Raw genomic sequence first — 21,579 nt, 5'->3', positions numbered from 1 at the left:
CCTTTATAGAAAAGCAGCAATAACAACAAAAGATGTTTATCTTAATAAAATGATACAGCAGTAGAGCTGTGAACACTTTTAATAGAAGGTCAGAAGTGAACAAATAGTTGCCAAGTTTAGAGAATCAGAAACATTCAAACCTGGATTGAAGAAGGCAATTAACTACAAAGGTGTATGAACAACATTAGCAGTTTTTCTCTTCTCAGGTAGGATAAGTAAACATTTCTTTGCAGTTCACTTAAATGCAATAGATATTTAAAAGCAACATAAGTCAGTTGTGGAAGAATAAGAACAGTTACATACTGGGGCTGCTAGTGTGCATCTGGGCTCTCTGCTCTAGAGGAATGTCTGTTATGCTGTGCCATTTCTCTGAGGAGGAAGATCATCTGGAAGTCTTTGTCCTATCGCTAGACAAGTGGGTGCCTCTCCTCAAGTGGGGCAGATGTGAAGTAAATGGAATTACCTCAGTGCAGAATTATCTGAGATCTTACCCCCACAAATCTGGTAGCCTGTGGAACAGCTAAGTATCATTTAGGATGACCCTGAATAAGGAAGCAAATTAGCACAAGATGAGCTAGATCCTACTGAAATCCTAGTGGACAGCATAAAAAGTGGCTTAGAGTTTTCAGTAACTCTGCAACCTTATGAAAATAGATCAAATAGCTGGAAACTTCCACACAAATTCAAAAGTCAATTTAAATCTGCACATTTTTAGCTGTGCAGAAAACTGGCACTGGGATAATGTGCATGGAAACATAATTTCACACAGAAGTTAAAGGCGTAAATAGTGGCCAGTTGAAATTGTAACTTCTTAAATTCCTTACCTGAAATTCTCAATCTATGGCTTGCAAACCTGCTTTTGTATGTCCTCACAAATCATTACAATGTAAATATTTTAAATGCCTTGTGGAATCAGAGATCCTTCTCTTTGTTAAGTGCAATAAACCTACGTGCTCTGCTTGTGAATTAAATTGCAATTAGAAATTTTTTTTTCACCTCTGACTTGTTGAATAAAATACATTTCAACCACATTTCAGAAAGAAAGTATCTGGGAAGCATTTACTGAAGAGTTGGGTTCCTTTCTTAATGAAGCATCACAGAATTACTTAATCCATTCACAATTGTTTAGAAAGAATGATCTACAAGAAAAAAAAACCAACTTAAAAAATACATTTGAAGTGTTGCCAGGACATACAATTGTAGTAACTCAGTTATGATAGCCTGTAGCATGGTATTATGAAGACAAATGGATGACTGTTGTTTGTAATCATCAGGGTTTTCCAGAAGATTAAACATATGAAAGCAAAACTTCCTAAGTAATTCCCTAGGAGATTTCATCATATCGCAGAGCAGGTTCAAAAGCAACAGCTGATCTAATTCCAAAAGCTCTTAAACTCACTGTACATTCCAATGTATTCTTCCTGGTATTTTTTCTTTAGCCCCTGAAATTCAAAGTGTAGGGCAAGAGGCTGCAGCACAAAGCCTGAGTGAACAGACTTGGGCAAGAGATCTGTGTGGAATCTGTGCAATTTCACCCTCCCAGATGACTCTGGAGCAGCACCACACAGCCTTGCTCTTCTAGCTCCTCTGTCATCTGAGGCTTTTTGCCTTTGTTATCCAAGTATGTCAGACCTTTTAGATCAACTGTCCTCATTTTTTTCCACCTCCCTTGCACTCTCCTTCATCCAGGCTGAGCAGCATGTATGTGATATCCTGTGGGGAGTCACTTAGTGAAAAGCCAAGGTGCCAGGACCCCAAGTTGGAGTCCTGCCTCTGTCTTCATCTAGCTTTAATTCATGCAGAGTTTGATTCTGTTCTCATTAATAAACCACAGCAAATCAGTGGCTGTAAGCAGATTCAAGGATACTCTACAATGTCTGGCTATTTATTGACACCTCTAAAACAAATGAGGAAAACACAGATTACAATATAATGCAGGATTAAAGAAGAGTGTGGTAAAGAGAAGCAAGGTGAGGAATGCATAAATGCCTGAGCACATCCCTAGCTTGTGTATAACAGCATAGCCAAGCTGACTTCTATCCATCTTAGTTGAATAATGCTTTTTTGCATTAAGAATCTACCTCAGGCTTATATTATATTATATTATATTATAGCTGTTATTGAGGTTTTTGGCCATATAGAGTAGCTGATCTCAGATCCTGGATCAACATCTTCAGATTTCACTGAGGGCAATAAATACCAGAATAACATTTCAGAGTCAAAATGATGTTATAGTCCTTACTTTTTCTGAAAATGCTTTGTCTTGATTCTTTACCAAAGTACCGAAATACAAGGTATTGACATCACTCATATATTTAAAACAAGTTCCAAAAGCTCTCTTATTATGTTATAATATTGATTTATCAAAAGTATACTACTGTGTAATGCTAACATTACAAGCAATTATGAGATTTTTAATTTGGTTAGGGGCAAGGGTGTTGCTCAAGCTGACTCCACAGTGTTGTACTGACACATTTAAGCTCCCACATCCTCTTTCAGATGTGCAATAAAATGTTCTGAGCTAAACAGATTTTCTACATTGTTGTTATTTATTATTTAAGGAAAAGGAGTCAGGAAATCAACAACAGAATTGTCTGTGCTTTGCTTTGAGACTGGAGCTAATTTCTAGAGCAGTGGAATTTTATAAGAACCAGGCACTGGTGTCAGATTCTCAAAAGAAGGGATTTTCTACATGTTGCTTATAACTGCTTCTGTTCTGGGCTGGTATGTCAGTAAAATAATTTATACTACAAATATTCTCAGATGTTCCATCACTGTTGACTAGGAAGGTGGCCTGAAAGGCCTGAGATATGCACTAACTTCAGAAAGGAAATAGAAAAATAGCAAGAAAAAAGCTACATAAGAGATTGAAAACATAATCTGTATTTTCAGTACCAGGACCACCTGCAAGTGATAAGGCTTGTATGAATCTTAATTAGAAAAACAACATTTTCTTGCAATGTCTCCTTTCCCTTTCTGAGCAACATAGCTGAGTAGTTAAGTTGCCATGGTTACAATGTGTTGTGGCAGCCTGTGGATCACTGTGATAGTGACATCTTTGCACGTAAAGAACAAAGGCTGCATCTTGCCATTTCAGCCAGATGATTTTAGCCCTCAGTATTTCTGTGATTTTAAATTCATTGATGCAACTTGACATAACAGCCAGACTAGGTGAAGAAAAATGAAAACTTCATGGTAGTTCAACTTTTCAGTTTAAAATAAGTTCCTTTGCATTATTCCAGTTAGAAGTTTATTTTAAGAAAATAAATAGTACTTTTCAACAACCCATATAGAACAGGAGTTTTTATATATGCCTGAAAAAGAATGCCAAGATGTTGCCTTGGCTCTTGAGCTATTAAAGGCACAGTCTGTTTCTCATGAATGAGGAGCAAAGAACTGGCTGAGATTCATACTCTTTCCTAGTTTTGATCCATTCTATTTGAAAATGTAGCAATCTTATCTTCCCACTGCATCATGCAAGTATTTTTCATTATAGATTGGCATCACATCCACTAGAGTACTTAGTGTCTTCCATTTGGAGGCAGCCAAGTCCTCTTTTTTTGATCCAAAACAGTTGTCATCTCCCTAAAGTATTTCTTTATATGAAAAAAAAAAGAGATCCTTCAAACATTTTAGTGGAATTCTTCGTGAAACTAATTTGTAGGAAAAACCAAATCAATAGGTGTGTAGGGTAGATAGGGAGAGAGGGTGTGTCTGTGCTTGTGTGCATTCTAGCTTGCAGATGTTTTCATCCAACTAATTTCAAGGGTTAAGAGCAAGATAGCGTGCTAAAGTGATTCCAGATGGGCCAATATTAATATCTTTCTTTTCCTGATGAATGAGAAGGTATGACCTAGTTAGAAAACTGCTAAAATTACAGGCGCCACAGAGGCTTCAGCTGGTGCCCTACCACCCAGATATTTATCCTTACCTCTGCAATTATAATGCTGATGAGCTGCTTGAACCTGCTGAAGGAGACGTTCCAGGGCCTCAGTGTGTCCCCTGTGCCGAGGTTCTCTTCCACTGCAGTCTTTCCAGTCTATTGAACAAAGGAAATAAACAGAAATGAAACACAAAGGAGCAGGAGAAGGTTTTAAAATATGTTCTTGCTTCTGAGAGTTTTTTGGCTTGAGAGGAGTTTTACATCTGGGCACACAAGAAAATAATTGCAGTTGTTTTTAAGTCTGCTGTTGTTACTTGTACAATGTTTCCTTTGCCTCGTGCCAACTAGGTAATTAATCATAATGATTATTAAGAAAGCTCACAATCAGCTCCTAGAAGCTCCTGTAGTGACTGACTAGACAATGGGTATTTCTCTTCAGTACATAAATGGGCTCTGTAGCTGAAGTGCCTGCCCCGTGCTGACACCCCGTACCTCACCGAGCTCACACTGCTGCTGCTGTTGAGGTTTGCTGAGGCATCAGAAAGCAGTTATATAGGAAACCGATTGGAAAACAGAGAATTAACATCTTCCTACACCCAGAGCTAGCTCTGTAGCCAGAGAAACATGCTCTGAGTAAAATCACTTCTGAAAATCTGTTCCCAGCAGAGGCCTGAACAAACGCTGGCAATTCCTGCCCTAGAGCCTCTGGTCTGCTCAGCACTGCACTCGTGAGGCAAGCTGCGGTTCCTGTCCCATGCACCTTCAACCTACAAAAGACTGTCTTTGCTCCTTCGCTGCTAGCTGCAGCCTCAATCTCGATTTTAAAACCCAGACAATCTCATCACAAATAGCAGGATGAAACTGTGTGTATCAGAGAGGAGCTTTTTAATTCCAGACAGAACTATTTTCATACTTTCATTATAAGGACAAAAAGTATTGTGCCAGTTTCCTGACTCAAAGCAATGGTGGATCAAGGTAGAGATCTGGCTGTAAAGGAGACATGCTTCCAACCTGCTGGCAAAGGCCATGTATATATTCACAGCCACTAACAATCAGTTTGCTCACTCACTAAATCCACAGATCTAGTTTCTGGTGCAAGTTTGGAGTCAAGAATTCCTTCCAGTGGGCTCACTATTCCAGGGATATAAATACATATTTGCTGCCATTTAGTATAGCAGCCCCATGAAAGGGTGGAAAGGGAAGACATTTGATAGCCTGTGGGCAGTTGTAACAGCTGCAGAGTGGCTGCCCTGCATGTTGTGTGGTGTAGCAGGGCTCAAGGGCCAGCTGCATTTATAGCTCTGTGTGGAGAGGCCACATCTTAGGTCTCCTGTGAGCAGCCAAGAGAAACCAAGTGGAACTCACCAATCTCAGAGTGCTTTGGTTTCATCACACTTGGTAGAGTTTCAAACAACCTCAGGATTTCTCTGTCCCCGTTGTTTCCAAACCTATTGAGCCTCCAGATGGCTGGCTACCTTAAAAATGACGTGGAAATCAGACCACTTTCCCTCACTGTCCACCAGTCACATGCTAATGAATTAGCCCAGAAATATTACTATCTACTGTGATTTCACAGACCAGCTGTGCAGCACTGGCCACCACTTTCTAGGCTGCAGTTTTGCATGTAGGGGAAACAGGAGGGTGGCAAGCATCCAGTGTCAGGCTCCACAGATGCACCTCCAAGGATGTCAGTAACCTTTGATGCTCTAGGTTTGGGACGGATCAGGATGAAACCCTAATGCTTTCATTTCCCTCGCATATTCTCCTGGCTGCTGTTACAGACAACTTTGTAGAGCATTAATGTATTCCATTTAATTTTTAGCTTAGGGCATTGTTTGTTAGGCAACACTTGTGTAATTTCAGGTTGCTGCCTTCTTGCCAAGCACAAATCTGCTAGTTTTCAAAACCAGTGCTGAAGGCAGTCGCATGGATAAAGAAGTTCTGCCCCCAGTAACTGCAGAAGTAAATAACATCTTGTCTCTCAAGCTGAAATTCTGATATTAGTCTTACTTAATGAAATAATTTACATCTAGGCTCTGATGGCCTCACTTGGTGTAAAGCTTAAGCATGTGTCACTAAGGATACTTAGTGAAAATAACACCTTCTTGCCAGCTCTCTCATACAGTGAGCTGAGTCTGCCTCATGCTCCTGTGTTCACCAACAAAGAAAACACACACATATAGCAATGAAGAAACATTTTTCTTTGCTATTAACTCACAAAAAATCCCATATATATCAACTAATGCTCCTGCTCTCCTGCAGGGAAATTTAAAAGACTCCTTTTGTTACTTTGGCTGCCTTTCAAACACCCCCACAATGATTGTCCCAGGCACTGCAGTAGTAGTCTGGAAGTAGTGCTGGAAGCAGGAACTTCACTGAGTTCTGAGCAGCTGCACGTGACAACAGGGCTCTAATGCCAGCAAGTCTAGGACTTTCTGCTACTCTAAAGCCCAGAATCCCTGAAACACTAAACATGGGAAATTAACTTAATACTCTGCATAGTTTTTGTGATGACCCACTGAAATCTGCAGGAAAACTTCCCTTACATCCCAAAGCTCTGGAATTGGCACATGCTGTCAGATTTCAGAAGGTTAATAATACTGGAGAAGATACAGACAGGGAAGAGGATGCAATGTGCTCAAAGCAAAAAAAAAGCTACAGTCTTACATGTCACTTGTCTTGTAGGAGGGCCCTGTGGTTTGGGGATTTATAAGTCTGTTTCTCACCTGATGTAAATTTTTGGTTTGTGGGGCCAAGTGCCTTGGCTATAGTCAAGGTCATTAAGTTATTCAAAACAACTCCATAGTAGTGAGTTATCCACATAGCCAAAAGTAGAATTTTGTACCACAATTTTAGCATGTTTTTTTTCTCAAACAGAATATTTATTTAGCCTGGTTCTGGTTTTATTCCGGGGTAAACAAGAGCAAAATTGAAGCAAAATGGGACAATGGTACTGCAAGAGCCTCATTTATCCAACCAGTTTACTGAGAGTAGATAGAGCTTGCTTGATTTTCTCACATTAGGATGCAAGTTTATTAAAATGTTACATTAGTCACATTGAAAAGTCCCACTTTACTGCATTAATCAATACAAAGAAAGCTATAATATGCTGAGCCAGTTTGGCAGTGAACACTAAGCCTGGAAACACAACTACCAGTATAATGTGATTATCACATTAAAAATTAAAAATGAAAAAACACATTCCTAATAGAGTCTCAGAAAACATGTCACAGGTTTGAGAAGGAAGAAGGGTCTTGGACATGTCTGGAGCATTTCAGTGCTTACAGGCTAAATCCTATCAACATGTGTGTCCACACCAGAGTATTTTACACACAGGAAGGATGCTGTGAGAATGGTCCAGTGAATGGGATCTGTAATACTAGAAGGCAGAATACAAAATTACACATGATATATATCAGTGTTTTGGTTCTAGCAGTTCAGGTTTTGATCCATTAACGTACTGACAAATGAGGTTCCACATAACAGAACTCTATTAAGATATATGAAAGTAAAATTATTTCTCATTTTACTGAAGTGTTAGCGACTGGTTGACAATGTTCTGCCAAAGGACTAGAGAAGAATAAAATATAAGACAAATAAACATATATTATTATTATGCTTATTTTTAGGGGGTGGAAGGAGTTGAGTTTTATTTATTAATTTCACTTCTAGGTGGCATGACAATTAAATCATGAACCAGAATATTTGTCTTTTCTTACAAAGCAACATCACTAATCAAACTAGGAGGGTTGACAAACTGAACCCACTTGAAGGAGAAGCATATGCAGGAGTAGATTTTCGTGGAGGTCCCCATCCTCTCATGTTGTATGCTGAAACATGGACATAATACCTCTGGCCCTGCAAATGGAAACAACCGAAGTCAAAACTATCTCTTGACTCAAAATCTTGGCAGTAATAACTGGAGACCAGTCCCTCCCAAGGATGTTTTCCTTGAAAAACTGGAATAGCTTTCAGCAGCATCAACTGATGCATCATGACAGATGGACAGATAGTACAAAGAGTTCAGGGCAGGTGATCTGCTGAAGGTTAACAGGACAGAACAACACCAATGGACAAACTGCAGTCTCTTCTACCAAAGCTGAACCCTGGGAACTCTTACAGTCAGATTTCAGGAATAGGAACTCACCTTTTTCCTAGTAACACTCTCTCTACCAGCATGGCATGGAAGCAGCTTTGCTTGGCTGCCACTGAATTTAGTCAGACCTTTATCACTGATCTTGAGGCATAAATCTAGGGCAATGGAGAGCACTTCTGAGAGTCTAATTTTTACTTTAAATATGTAATGAACTTTGGAGAGTAGAAACAAACATACACTAAGCACTGCTCTTAACAGACACCTATGGAAGTGACTTGGCAAGCTTGCTTTAACTTAGGAACAGTTACTCTGTTTTGTTGAAGAAAATGAGAACCAGAGTAAATGAATATTGTGGGTCAGCTCCCTGGAAGACAGTGTGCTTCAAATAAAAAATTTCTTCAGACAAAAGGCTAGAAAAAAACCCTTTTTTTTTTTTTTCCAATTTTATTTTTTTCTTCTCTTCTATGTAGAGGGTTTTATATTGTGCTCATTGCTTACCATTTAAAGTTAATTCTCTCATTTTGACAGCCCATGTTTTGGGGCACTGGTCAAGTGTCACATGCATGTCTCCCCCTACCATAACTTTGTAGGCTTGACTCAGTATGCAGTGAATTCCATGGAATGGCTCCAGCTCAGTGGATGCTGGATTGTGCCCCTCTGATGATGTTTCCAGTGGAAATAATTGCATTTTGAGTAAGCTTTATTTTCAGCAGGTATTTTGTGAATCAAAATTTGATTGCACAAATGGTCCTCAACAGCCCATAGGAAAAAGTCTTTGAGACATGTGGTCAAAATTATTCTGCTTAAGAACTGTATGAATATTCTCCAGTTTCCTCTGTCACTGACCCAGTTCTTATCAGTGTAAAACATTTATAAAATCTAAATGACACAAATGACAGTGATTGCCATGAATGTGCGTGTTCCTATAGAAGAAACAGAAGAGAAGAACTGTTATTTTAGCTTTTGGTCATCAGAGTCAGGCCTAGGTCTTGCATAAGCCTTTGATCTGCCCAAAGATTATCCTGTGATCCAGACAACAGGAGCTTTCATTCCAGCCTTTTCTGATCTCCCCTAAGCATGACAACTTATAAAACAGTTCATGCTGTCTTTCTATTCCTTTGTGGCTTTTGGATTATGGATACCAGGCATATTATACTTAATGGCTTGAAGTGCTGCTAGAAGAAAGGTGCTCTACAGTTATTACCAAGTTATTATGTCTTTGTGTCACTGGGGTGGCAGGGAGCATCAAGATCTAAAAAAGTCATTTGGCACTCACCGTTCTGAGACCTGAAATGGTGCACCTCAAAGATTGAAGATTATCCATAATTATTTCACCAACCAAAGGAGAAAAGTCTTCTGAAGAGCTCCATTCCACTAGGAAACAAATAGCAGGAGAAAATCGAATCAGATGTCAATCCAAGCAAAGAAACCAAAGTACTTGGTTCACTCACAGGCTAACTATTGTCCTAGAAGTTTCCCATTCCATATGGATGCTAAAAGTCATGTTTAGGAATAGTGGTTAGCAAAACTTCACACAATAGTGAAATTATATCTCTCTGTATGAGAGAGAAAAACAAAATATTGCTCAAAAGCTTTTCAGGAAAGAATACTTAAAAATACACTGCAATACAAACTACATGGAGTCAACAGTTGCCTTCATTTAAACAATTTCCTTTTAAAGAAAGAGAAGCATTGGGAAAGAGTAGATTTGGACCTGCTAGTGCCATTTGGCAGTTTACACATCCAAACCAACAAAAATCACTGTTTTGCAGTTGGATCTCCCCAGGTAGGCAAGGGCAGAGAGGCTTCTCGGCTCCACAGGGCCATGAAACTCTCATCACTGAGTCTTGGCTAATTTGTATCAAAATATCCTCCTTGGACTAGATCCTACAGGCGCGAGTCTCTTCCTTGGTTTCAGTGGGTTCTGGCTCTCTTGTCCAAACCTGATTTTGCTGTGGTCACTGAAATTACAGAGCTCCAGAAGGACTTATTAACCTGTGTCCATTTTTGAAGTGAATTAAGTGGTGCTGGGTTGACACATCCCTCCCAAATTCCCCTGCAGCCTAAATTACAATGGGTGCCTTCACCAAAGTGCTCTCGTCAACCAGGACAGGTGACTCATATTCCTGCTTAAGGGGTTATGAAATTAGTAGTCCTGCTGTCAATACTCCTCCTCAGTTCTGCAAGAATGAATACACATGTGAAATAGTATCAAACTGACTATGAAAAACTATTAGATTATTTTAAAAAATGAATACATGCAAGTGGGGAACCAATGGCTGCAAGTAGGGAACCAGACTCTTTTTCTTAAATTGGATTTTAGTAATGACAGGCACCATGATTAAAGTCAATCCTGAGTCATGTCTCTGGGAGTTAGTAATTTGTACATTCAGACTCAAACTTCTAAGAGAACCTATAAAAAAAATAGTGAAATTAATCCCTTAAATTATTCTACTGTAGAGGCAGGCAAATACCATCAATTTTCTGGATTTACACCAAGCTAGAGAATTCAATCCAAAGTTTTCTCTTTAGGGTTCACAAAATAGTTTCTATATACTTTATTTACCTACTTATTAGTATTGAAGTCAATGATTTGGAATAGGTCAGAGTGTATAGATATTTTCATTTCAGGATGTGGAATTTTCACCTTCTGGCTGTATCATGCTGGTATTTTCACATGAAAAGAAAAAGGCTTCACAGATATGTTTTTTTTTTGCTTAGCATATACAACATTTAACTGCCAACACATTTTTCTAAAATAGCCAAGTGTCAATAGCACAACTCATTTTTCTTGCTGTCCTAATTGCTCCTTTTCTGTGATTGCAGTTTGTGAATGCATAGCATGTTCTGCAACAATTTTTTATTTGCTACAATGAAAAGGATATTGGTTTTGTCTATTGTCTTTGACCTTTTTCACTGTACATTTTTCTGGTTTTTCATGGGTTTTAAATACTTCATTATTGCCACCTTTAGTGGAATCTATCTCTGTACATTAAAAAGAAAATGTAGAGACTGTTACAGTAATGTGTTGTAGGTTTTTGTTGACAAATTAATTATATGCATGCTTATATGTACCATTGAACTTGATGGCCTGTCAGAGTTTCCACTATAAACCATGACTTACCAGGGTTTATAACTCCACTTATTAAATCATGGGGGCATTGTTGCAAACTTAGACATTTTGTCCATTTTCCCTAAGAATCAATTGGAGAAACCTTGTTTGAACTGCTGAACATGTTATCAACAGCTTTGCATCACTTCAGATACAGTTTTTCTTTTCCAAGGTTCATGTAAAGCAAGGTAGTGTCACTCAACATGTTCTACCAGCAAATCCTGTCTTCACTGAAGTCCCTAGGCACAACTGACTGCTTCTCAGCAGGAGGGGCAGGGGTAACATTGTGCTTTAGGCAGCATGAAACAAAAGCCAAGGGTGAAATAAGCAGCTTTAAGCTGCTTTTTGAGCTTCCCAAACTTTTAGCTGCTCGGTGGACTGGAGAGTGCCCAAACATAAACCTGTAGTTCAAGAGGGATTTTTAAATTTGGGTAAGCTTACACAGACAAACATTGCAGCCCTAGTCTTGCTGGGGGTCTCCTTCTCAACCCTTCCACTTCTGTTCTGGCATTTAAAAGTGTTCTTAATATTTAGATTTCCTAGCACACTGCCCAAAGAGGAATTAACTGCCTTAATCTGAACAGAATTGTAATCCTACACCTTTGCAAGCACAGATTCAGCAGAAACATAACAATACCAGTATAAGGACTATCAACAGCACAGTAGTTTGTTCTCAGAAATAATCAAGGACCATTGAGTTCAGAAAGAGTTGAAAGACCGAAGGGAAAAAAGGCTGATGTTGCCTTGAAAGCCATCTCAGGAACAGCTGAGGAAGTAGGTTTTGAAATACTAAATAACAGCTTTGCTCTGGTGTTCTAGGGCAAACTCCTACCCCAACTCATGTTGTTAGTGAACCCCCATGTGCAGGGCAAATGCCCTCATCCACCTGCTGGGTGGCACCGTGATCTCCCAGTCCCCTAGGGAAGACTGACTTGCTAGGGAGACTGACTTGTCCTTCCACGAGGTAGTGAGGAGAGCTGTGCTCCCCTCTGCTCCCCTCAACCAGCTGAGTCTTCAGTGGCTGAGGGGCTCAGGCTCAGCTGTGCTTCTCATTAGACAGCCAAGAAATGCCAGCATTTGTCACTTGTTTTTTTAGTTTACCCTGTGGCAGCTGAGACCCATGAAATTGAAAACAGAGGAATATGCTGTTGGCTTGTGGATCGGGATATGGGCATCATGGTTGAGAACTCCCCATCTTTGCCTAACGAGATGGTATATGCAAAGTTACTCAGAATTCAGTTTTCAAATATATATATTTATAAACATCACAATTGGAAAAAGCCCTGCTCCCCAGCTTCAATAAAAAAGTCCATAACTGAAAAATAAATATTTTTTCAACAGCTGTGTTGGAATTGTGCCTTCTTTCCCCCCTTGTTTCAAAGTACTTCTGAAAACATATCAACAGGAGTCATTGAAGGATTGCTATATTTGACAGAATGTAATTATCTAAGTCATGAAATCTGCATTATTTTACTGAAACCAGTGAGAAGAGGATGACACGATACCATTTTAAAGAAATGCAAATCAACAAAAGTGATTTATTACTCATTAAGTTTATATCTCCTGTTACATGTTGCTGGATTTCAGATTTCTACCATGCTGGTTGTCTAAAAATAATACATAATGCTCTACTATACTAATTCATTGGGTTTTAAAACTTTCAGAGGGATGGGAATACAAGTGTCCATATTTTATAGGGGGGAAAATGAAGGCAAGGAGGGGCAGGGCATCTTGTTCACTCAGGAAGCCCAAAACAGCAAGGGACAAACTCCTATGACCTATATGACATTCATTAGGCCAATGCTGCTCTCAGTTTCTGGCTCTGCAGATATATCTATAGCTCTTTCTAGTACCCATATAAAGCTACACAGCCATCCATGTCTTCCCCTTGTGAATAACCTGGATCTAAAAAGTATGTAACTTTGTGCATGGTCAGCCCATCATGTGCTGGGAGAGACTGCTCTGGTAGTAAACAGAAAATAGCAGCCATTTATGTACCTCCAAAGCACTTGTGACTTTAAGAAAGAACAAAAGGCTAGCTAACCCCAGCACTTTAAAAGCTGAATATAAAAATGCTCACGTATAAAAATTCGAAGATGAAGAGGATCCTTTATAAGAGCCCAGGAACAAGAGCTGGTCTTGTAGACTGTACCAACTGTGCTGTAAAGGACCTGAAAGCTGTTGGGTGAATTAAGGATGGAGCATGTTCCAGTCCTGCTCTGAACACCCCAAAGGCCTGCTTTGTTGTGCACGCTGAATGTCTTCGCTGTTGCGGCTTTCCATCTGACACTTCACTTTATGTCAGAGCAGGGGTTTCTTGTGTGTTTAATATATTGGTGACTATGTGTTTTAATGAAGGTGCCCTGTATTCCAGCGCTAGCAAATGCACGATGTGTTGCTGCGGTCGCCAAGATAAGTAGTAATTTTTAAATAAACAGCAGTATAAACAGTTACATAAAACTCATGTAAATTGCTGGCACATAATTTTAGACTGGCTTAAGTTATGTAACCTACTTGTGGCCAAGTTGTGTGTGTTTTTGTTTTTTGTTTTTTTTTAAATACTCAATTCATGCACTTTATTTTAAAGGGGGAGGTTTATTTTCACCTGTTTCTTTTCCACTCCCTATCTTTCTGTTTCACTGAGTGTGCCTTAAGCAGCTTATCAGACAGATGGACAGACAAGAGACAAAGCAAAGACAGAAAATGCCTCCTCACCCTATTGTAGCTTCATTCAGGAAAGCACCTTCTTCCAAGTCAAGTAAATAGCCTGAGCCACAGTAGAATTTATTGCTTCTCTTCACTTAAATTACTCACTGAATTGCTGAGTAGTTTAATTAGACTGAGGAACATGATTTCTGTTGCTAAGTCGATGGGGTCTGCAGAACAGTGTATGGAGCTGGGATTCTGGGTTTTATTCTTGCGTTTACTACTGATTTACTGTGTGACCTTGGGCAAAGCCTTGTGGCACTGTGGCTTTTAAACCAGCTTTAAAGCAGCAAGGATTCTCTCCTTCCCTTCCTCCCCAGCTCCAGGACCTACACTGAACGACACTATGATTTTAGCATGTTTCCAAGGGCCTCCAAAGAAATAATTGCATTGTTCAACAGCTTAATTTGAAATGTAAAACTGAAAGAGAGCACTAACACCAGAAACCACTTCACACCATCTTTTTTGCCTGATGATCTTTACAAAATAATTTTAATAATATACTGTATTTATTTAGCAGCTTGATTTAAGGATACTGAACACTGCCTTCTGCATGAATAAAACCAGGATGAAGTATCTAACCAAAATTTAGAAGTATAACACAAGTGACAAGAACTGAACACTAATGAAAAGCAGGAATCAGTTTTTTGGTGAGGACAGCATCACCAACTCAGATGGATAATATTGTTTGCAGTATTTGGTCAGCTCCTCCTAGCTGCCTTGAGCTGTTCTTTGCAGCTTGAGTGAAGAAAGGAGCCCAGTTTTTGTGATTTGGATTCAGGCTCTGTTCGTGCCTCTCTCATGTTTGGAAATTCTCCAAAGAATGATAGAAGAAAGACAAGTCATGCCAGCTCTAGGGAGCACTGACAGAGATGCCAGCCTAGTGCTTCCATTAGGAAGAAACAAGTGTTTGGCACTGAAGAGTTTGTATTTGTTCCCATGGATTTGTATTTTGTGAAGGGTATAATCTATCCCTAAATGCACATTAATTGAGAATGTCTGGAATTGGTTGAATTCTACTTGATAAGAGAGTAGACAGGGACAATATGATCTGAGCCACAGCATTTACAAAAGGGACAGGTGAACTTTTCATTTGTTTCTTTAGAGACAGTAGCTGGGATTTAACAACAATGCCTAAGGGACTGATGCATATTGCTGTGCAAACACAGAAGTTAAATTATTGTATTCATGCCCTGGAACTGTGATTTCTAGGTACTAACTAAATTAAAACCCGAGCTCCTAACTAATCTAAAGACCAATGTTAATTATTTTGGATCTTCTATATTATTTCAGTTATTTCTCTAATCTTATTCAAGGCTCTTTGTACTGGGTCAGTAGAAACACCAATAAGGCTGAAGAGAAATGAAAAAGATGCAGACAAACAGCACAGTGCCCACCTGAAGTAAATCAAGCACTGCTGTGTTTTGGTGTTAAAAAGCAATGGGCTGGCTTAAGGGCCTCTCATCAGAACAGCACCAAGAAGAGTTCCAAGAGCATTTCTAGACTATTCATAGAGAACACATCCTCATTTGAAACTGCTACAAAGCTTCACAATGTTGTTTCAGAGAATTATTTTAATAATAAACCACTTAATTCTTAGTAAAGCTTTTTCCCAAACAGCTGTGGGCTCCTCTTTTATGTCTACTAATAATAACCAATGATGTTAAATAACCTTGCTTGTGGCACTGTTTCTGGATCATCCTTTGCTTGATCATGGTTTCACTAGTTCATCTTACAGCAAATCTACATTATATAATAAAATATTATTTTTCTTGAATTGTAATAAAGTTCTCACCAAGAGAAAAAAAAAATATTGACTGTTTTCTCTCAAGTATTTAATTAGTGTTTTCTCAGTACTAACAGCTCTTTAGCTGTTTATAATAAGATTAGCTATTCCAGTATGAGAAGGAATTTTTTTTTTTGCTGTTAGTGAAAATGACATTTCTTCCTAACATTTTATAACTAAGAAAATGTGCCATGTGGGTGCATATTGCCTTCCAGTGTGGGCCAGTGGTTAAAAAGCTGCAATGGATTATAATAAAAGCCAAGATTTGTCTCAGCCCTCCAATGACAAACATATCCCACTCTGGCTGTGGAAAGTGGGAGAAAATACATGTTAGAACTGTGAAGAGGGACTGGAGAATAAATGGAGTCCTTATGCAAAGGCTTCACATCCTAGAAGGGTATAACAGGCCTGGCTCTGATTCTGCAAATTTCCACTCCCAGTGGCTATGTTTTTCTCATATAATCTGTGCAACTAAAGCCAGTGGGGAAACCAATGAATGCAAGGACTACTCGTTTCTGTGAAGCCTGCATGGGTTAGGCTCAGCTTCTTCCCAAAACATAAGACATTAAAACCTAATTAATAATGAGAAGCTGGGAAAATGCAAACAAAGAAGTCATCTATTACACTGGACAAGACAAAGCAGAACACTGCACAGCACTGTTAACAAAGAAAGTAAATACACAGACCCTAATTCAAGTAATCTGTTTAATGGGATCCCGCTGCTTTTCTTCTCGTTCTCCTGTAATAGATTTTTAAAGAGGGACTTAGCTGCATAGATGTGGATGATATTTAATGCTTTTATTTTTTTATAAACTAATCCCTACAGTAACTTGAAGAGCTTTTGCCTTTCCCTAGCACTGCAGCCAGGTGTTGCAGGCAAAACAGTCTCAATCTGGGGAATTCTTAATTCATTGCCAGTTAACACAAACCTCTAATCACTCATTCAGAGTGAGAAGAAGGAAATATAAACAATTAAACAAAAGTGAACACCTTAAGTGAGCCTTTCTGAGACTCAAGCCAAACATCCTCCCCCTTTCCTATTGCCAACTTCCCTTGTCTCCACCATGAGGTTACTCATGACAGGGTTTTCCATCACATTTAGAGCTTACCAGGCCCAGTGTGAGCAGCACCCAGCATCTCCTGAACCCCTCCCACTCCTGGGACCCCTGGCTGCTGAAACCTGCCATATATGCCCAACACAGTCGTCAGGTGTGAGCCAAGTGGGTGCTCATGTGTGAAGCCATTGGGTGCTCAGACGTGTTAATAGGGAGCTCATGTGTGAATCAGCTGGGCGTTCACTAGCAAATTAAATGAGTGCTCGTGCATGAACTGATTGGGTGCTCATGCATAAATTGATTGGGTGTTCATGCATTAATTAATTGGGAACTCATGCATGAAAACAGTAAACCCTGCAATTTGTGCTCAATACATGAGGTAAGAGCTTGAAGCAGATCCAAAGGCCTGATTCCAAATTTACTTTCATTTACCAGTTCTGTGGGTCAGATCTAATTACTTGAACAGTATCAGGTTCTGGTTGGAGGCACAAACTGACTATGTTTTAAACCCTTTATGCTTGTAAATGGTCAAGAAAAGTCCATGGTGGACCTGAAGACTTTAGACAAAGTGGTAAGCAGGGAAACTTTGCCACAACCCTTTAAGACATTGTGGTTTAAGTCTCCAGTGAGGATACATTTCCAAACCCATGAATCAAGATCTGCTGAATTAGGAAAATCTTCAAGACAGAAATGGAAGATCTTGAGTTCCAGTCCTGCCACCAACTATAAGAAATTCACCTCTTCTATGCAATACCTATGAGCTAGAAGCTCTAATGCTTAGCCACATGCAAATAATTTTTGACAATACTTATTAATTCTAGTAAGTCCAAGCAAATGTAAAAGGTGAAGCAGTGTCTGAAATTCAGCAACATCATAATCTGAGCCTATTTTCTTAGATGCCAAATACAGACAAAACCAGAGCCTCCATGTCTGAGTTTTCTCACTCATCTAGAGCTGCTCTTCAAAAGCCTTATAAAACACAAAGCAGGAGGGAAGAATGATTGAACTGAGTAACTGGTGTCTGATTAACTACATTAATTACACCATCACTTAGTATGTGATCCATGTTCAAAAGTGGTTTTAAATACATAGCAAGTTTAAAAAAATAGAGGTTCTTAAATTTCAAGGCCTACACATACTACAGACATTGACAGGACCCAGAAATAGAAAGGTTTGTTTCAACATTTATACATTTCTGTACTTGTTAGGCATAAAAATAGAAGTAAAATTGCACAGTCCTGTTAGCTACCAAAATGTAATGTGCAAATAAAGTGCCCAGGAGACCTAATAAAATGTCATAAATGAACTACTGTAAAAAATATCAGACCACACCTATTGAGCAGGATAAGTTCAAACATCTTACAAAGAAGTGTATTCTCGTTCTTTTTTATGGAGTAAGAACTGTTTTGGAGAAATAATAAGTTTCAAAATATACAAAGAAACTTGAATAAGTGAAAACGGTTTCAAGATCAAGTTGAATGCAGAATGCTACTTAATTCCACTATAAACTGGAACAGGATCAAGCAGTGACATAGAATCTACATCAGAAAGATGCTTGGATATTCATATTAAAGCACCACAGACCTGCTGTTTTCTACTCTGACACTATTAGGTGAATAGTTAGTTGACACCAAAGTGGGGAAAAAGCTGGAGATATCATATGGTAGCAGCACACTGTGGCTACTGTATATCTACCTAGGACTGAACCAGCAATTTGAAGACAATGTAAACTATTCTCTCCTGAAAAAAAAATTGAAATGAACACAAATTGCCTTGGAAGAAGGGAGGCAGGGAGCAAATTTCTGTCAAAACTGAAGCAAAATATAACTCCTTCTTTCCTGATCTCAGCTGATGTGTGTTGTTTTTTTCACTGACAGAAACAACAACAAAAAAATCTCCTCTCTGTCCAACAGAAATCCTAGAAGGCAGCTGGGCAGTTCTGAAAACATGACATATTTTGCTGAAACAACAAACTAAACAAAAAAGTAACAACTGCTAAAAGTGGCCTAGACAGCTTAGCATCACTATCTGGAAAATAACTTGGCACCCAAGTCCACAGCTACATCCAAAGAGAAGATCAGTTCTATTTGCTACATCAAACACGGCTCACATTTTATTCTCTTTTCCTCTCTATTCAAACATAAATAGTTCCAGGCTCTTAAATAAATTAGCTTAACTTTGGTTATACAAGCTGTTTCATTTTTTTTCTCCAAAAGTGGATATAGATGTTTAAAAACTGTACATAAAATAATAAACAGAGATTTTCTATTGCATACTGATCCTTTCCTGTAGGTAATGATCAGCACTGTGTTCATTTTTCTTCCTTATCCTATAAGTGGGGATCACAGTATTATTATGACTAATTCTGAGGGGTAATGTGTGAAAAAGAAAATACAGTAAGAGGAGGTTTGCCTGTACTTATTAACTGTAAAAGCAAAATAATAATCAGGTTAAAAAAGCACAGAAAACAAAGGCAATAATTAGCATTACTTCTGATTTTGTTCTTTAAAAAAGTCCACCACATTCTTTATGCATATATTGTGTGGAACATGTGAACCCTAGAAAGGCTAATTAGTGAAACAGCAGTTCTTAAAAGCCCTACAGGTGCTTACTGCTCCATGCTGTCGGGACTTCCTAGGAGCCAAGTGGTGCCTTGCTGGGTTATGTTGCTGCCAGGATTTTTTGCATCAAGACGGTTCCAGCAGTGTGGCTCTAGGATCAAATACATCATGCTGTAACAATACGACTGATGTTCACACTAGCTAGAAACTGTAGCAAGTTCTTTTGTATATTAGTGTGAAACATTTTGATTGTGTTTTCAAAGAGATAAAACTAAAGCACATCTTAAGTACTTCCACGAAGGAATGTGAAGTTTGGCTTTAGAGCATGATTAGCCAAAGGCAGGGGGTTTAATTCTCAATACTACAGTGATCCTCCACATCCTTCCTACAACTGGCTGGAGTGAGGTGTCTCTGGCTTTGAATCTTTGTCTAGCACGGAGCAGATTATTGCTATTATTATTGATTTATGTCATGCCTGTCTGCTTCCAGCCTCAAAACACTTTACTAAGTTACAATATACATAGAAATCATTTCACGTCAGCCACCACCACACTGCAGCTTTCTCTGGAGGGAAACTGAAGGGAGCCATTAGGATGGTGCCTGCAACATTAAACAACAATCCAGGAGAGGAAGTAAAGAATACTCTGGCTCCTTAAAGCAATGGCTCCACAGAATGCAGTCACTGAGCTGCCATCCAGCTGGGACACCAACGTCAATACCCATTCACTGTGTGTGGTTAAAATTAAATCTCCTAATGAAGTGAGATGGTTTTAGTGGTTAAAGAGTGAGTGCAAAGTATTATTCTCCTGTATTATTATTTGCAAGTTCTACAGTTAACAAGGGAAAAGATCACACACAGGAAAATAGCAGACAGTCAGATAATGTTCCAAGCCCAGTTTCTGAATGACGTTTGGACAAATAAAGCTTTGGAAAAAAATATGTTAAAAAAAAAAAAAAAAAGAGATGACATGGAAAAAAGGAATTGGCAGTTTCTTGGTGTTTTTAGGGAACTAATGTCAGTTTTTATTCCCTATAATTCAGGTCTGGAGAAAAGAACATTATCATCTTCTCTTAATGAGCAGGTATTCCCTAAACACTGCTAGAAATGCTCCTGAATTTTAATTTGCTCAGAAAAAGACATGGCAAAGTATTGAGGGGAAAAAAACCAACCATAACAGCTTATTTTTGTCCCTGAATTAGCAAAATGCTGTTTTCTGGATACTGGCTTAAAAAGATCCTCACACAATGTTATCAAACTCTCAGGGCTGGTATTTGCTACCTGGTTCTAATCATTCTTGCAAGTCATCATCTGAATGGTTCATTTTATGACCCCTCAAACTAGCACAAAGAATCTCACTCCAAAATGTAATAAACAATTCGACAGCCCATGCTTAATTAATTCCCGAAAGCCACCAAAAAGAGCTATTAATGATCTTTCTTTTTATCTAACCATAAATATGCAAGTCTCCTGGGATAAAGGATTTAAAAAGAACATTCTGGCAAAACTAACTGTCAACTTGATAAAGCATGAAATGATCACCAGTGAGGGTAATTAAAAATACAACAGCAATGCTACCTAGTCTGATCAGAAAGTTAGGTCAGGTTGGATTAAATTTCTCTGAATGTTGTGCTTTCCAAAAAGAGGGCAGTGTTGACATGGTGCAAATCACAGTCAATCCAAATGATTACAGAAGATAAAAATGCTACAAGCTTTAGAAAATTATTAAAATAAATAAATTCTAGTTGAGAATTTGCTTGACTATGGAAAAAATCAACAATCATTCTAATTAGAGTATGAACAAAGTTTCAGAGCTGTTTAAAAGACATGTATTACAAAGAGCAGACAGATATTTTCAAGAAAACTTGTGAGTTTTCTGAGTATTGTTTTCACAAGTAAATCAGGCAGTAGGAAGCCCTTAAATGAAATTTAGTTTCCTGGCAACCCAAGTCATTGCTGAAAATTAGATTTAGGCTTCTAAAGGGCTTTGATGTTTTTGAAAATCACACTTCCTGCAGCTCTGCACAGCTGACCAGGTGTAATACAGTAATTTACTCTTCTACTGAGGCTGTCAGTAATGGAATCACTTTGATGGCTTTAGTGATGTCTGGGCAGTAGCTTTTTTTTTTTTTGCTTACACTGTAAAAATTTTTTTATACTGGGCATAGCCAGTGATGACTGGAATCTCTGCCCAGAAGCAGGGGGAGGAAAGAAAGATAGAATTTGCCTTCCCAAAAAACCCTGATGCAGTCCTTTGGGTGCTTGTGGTTGAAGCCAATGGAGCCTGTGCACCTGCATGTTCCACCTTCAGAAGAGCTCAATGAGCTACTGGACTCTTGATGGACTGGGGCTTTCTGGGTCTCTTCTGTTGAAGCAATCTCT

The 21,579-nt window shown here is 38.8% G+C and overlaps 1 protein-coding gene across 1 annotated transcript in view; it reads right to left on the bottom strand.

The window, feature by feature from the left end:
• ANKFN1 (ankyrin repeat and fibronectin type III domain containing 1) overlaps positions 1-21,579 on the bottom strand; it is a 58,884-nt gene that overhangs the window by 23,302 nt on the left and 14,003 nt on the right. Inside the window, exons 5-7 of the mRNA XM_051634919.1 lie at positions 9,256-9,353; positions 7,651-7,741; positions 3,932-4,039 (exon numbers count right to left, since the gene is read on the bottom strand). Coding sequence (XP_051490879.1) covers positions 3,932-4,039; positions 7,651-7,741; positions 9,256-9,353 — 297 coding nt within the window. The remainder of the gene's footprint in view (positions 1-3,931; positions 4,040-7,650; positions 7,742-9,255; positions 9,354-21,579) is intronic.

The sequence above is a fragment of the Apus apus genome, chromosome 17, assembly GCF_020740795.1.
Source record: "Apus apus isolate bApuApu2 chromosome 17, bApuApu2.pri.cur, whole genome shotgun sequence".
In the NCBI taxonomy this organism is placed as follows: Eukaryota; Metazoa; Chordata; class Aves; order Apodiformes; family Apodidae; genus Apus; species Apus apus.
The sequence above is the reverse complement of the archived record's forward strand: the minus strand, read 5'-3'. Positions and strand labels throughout refer to the sequence as shown.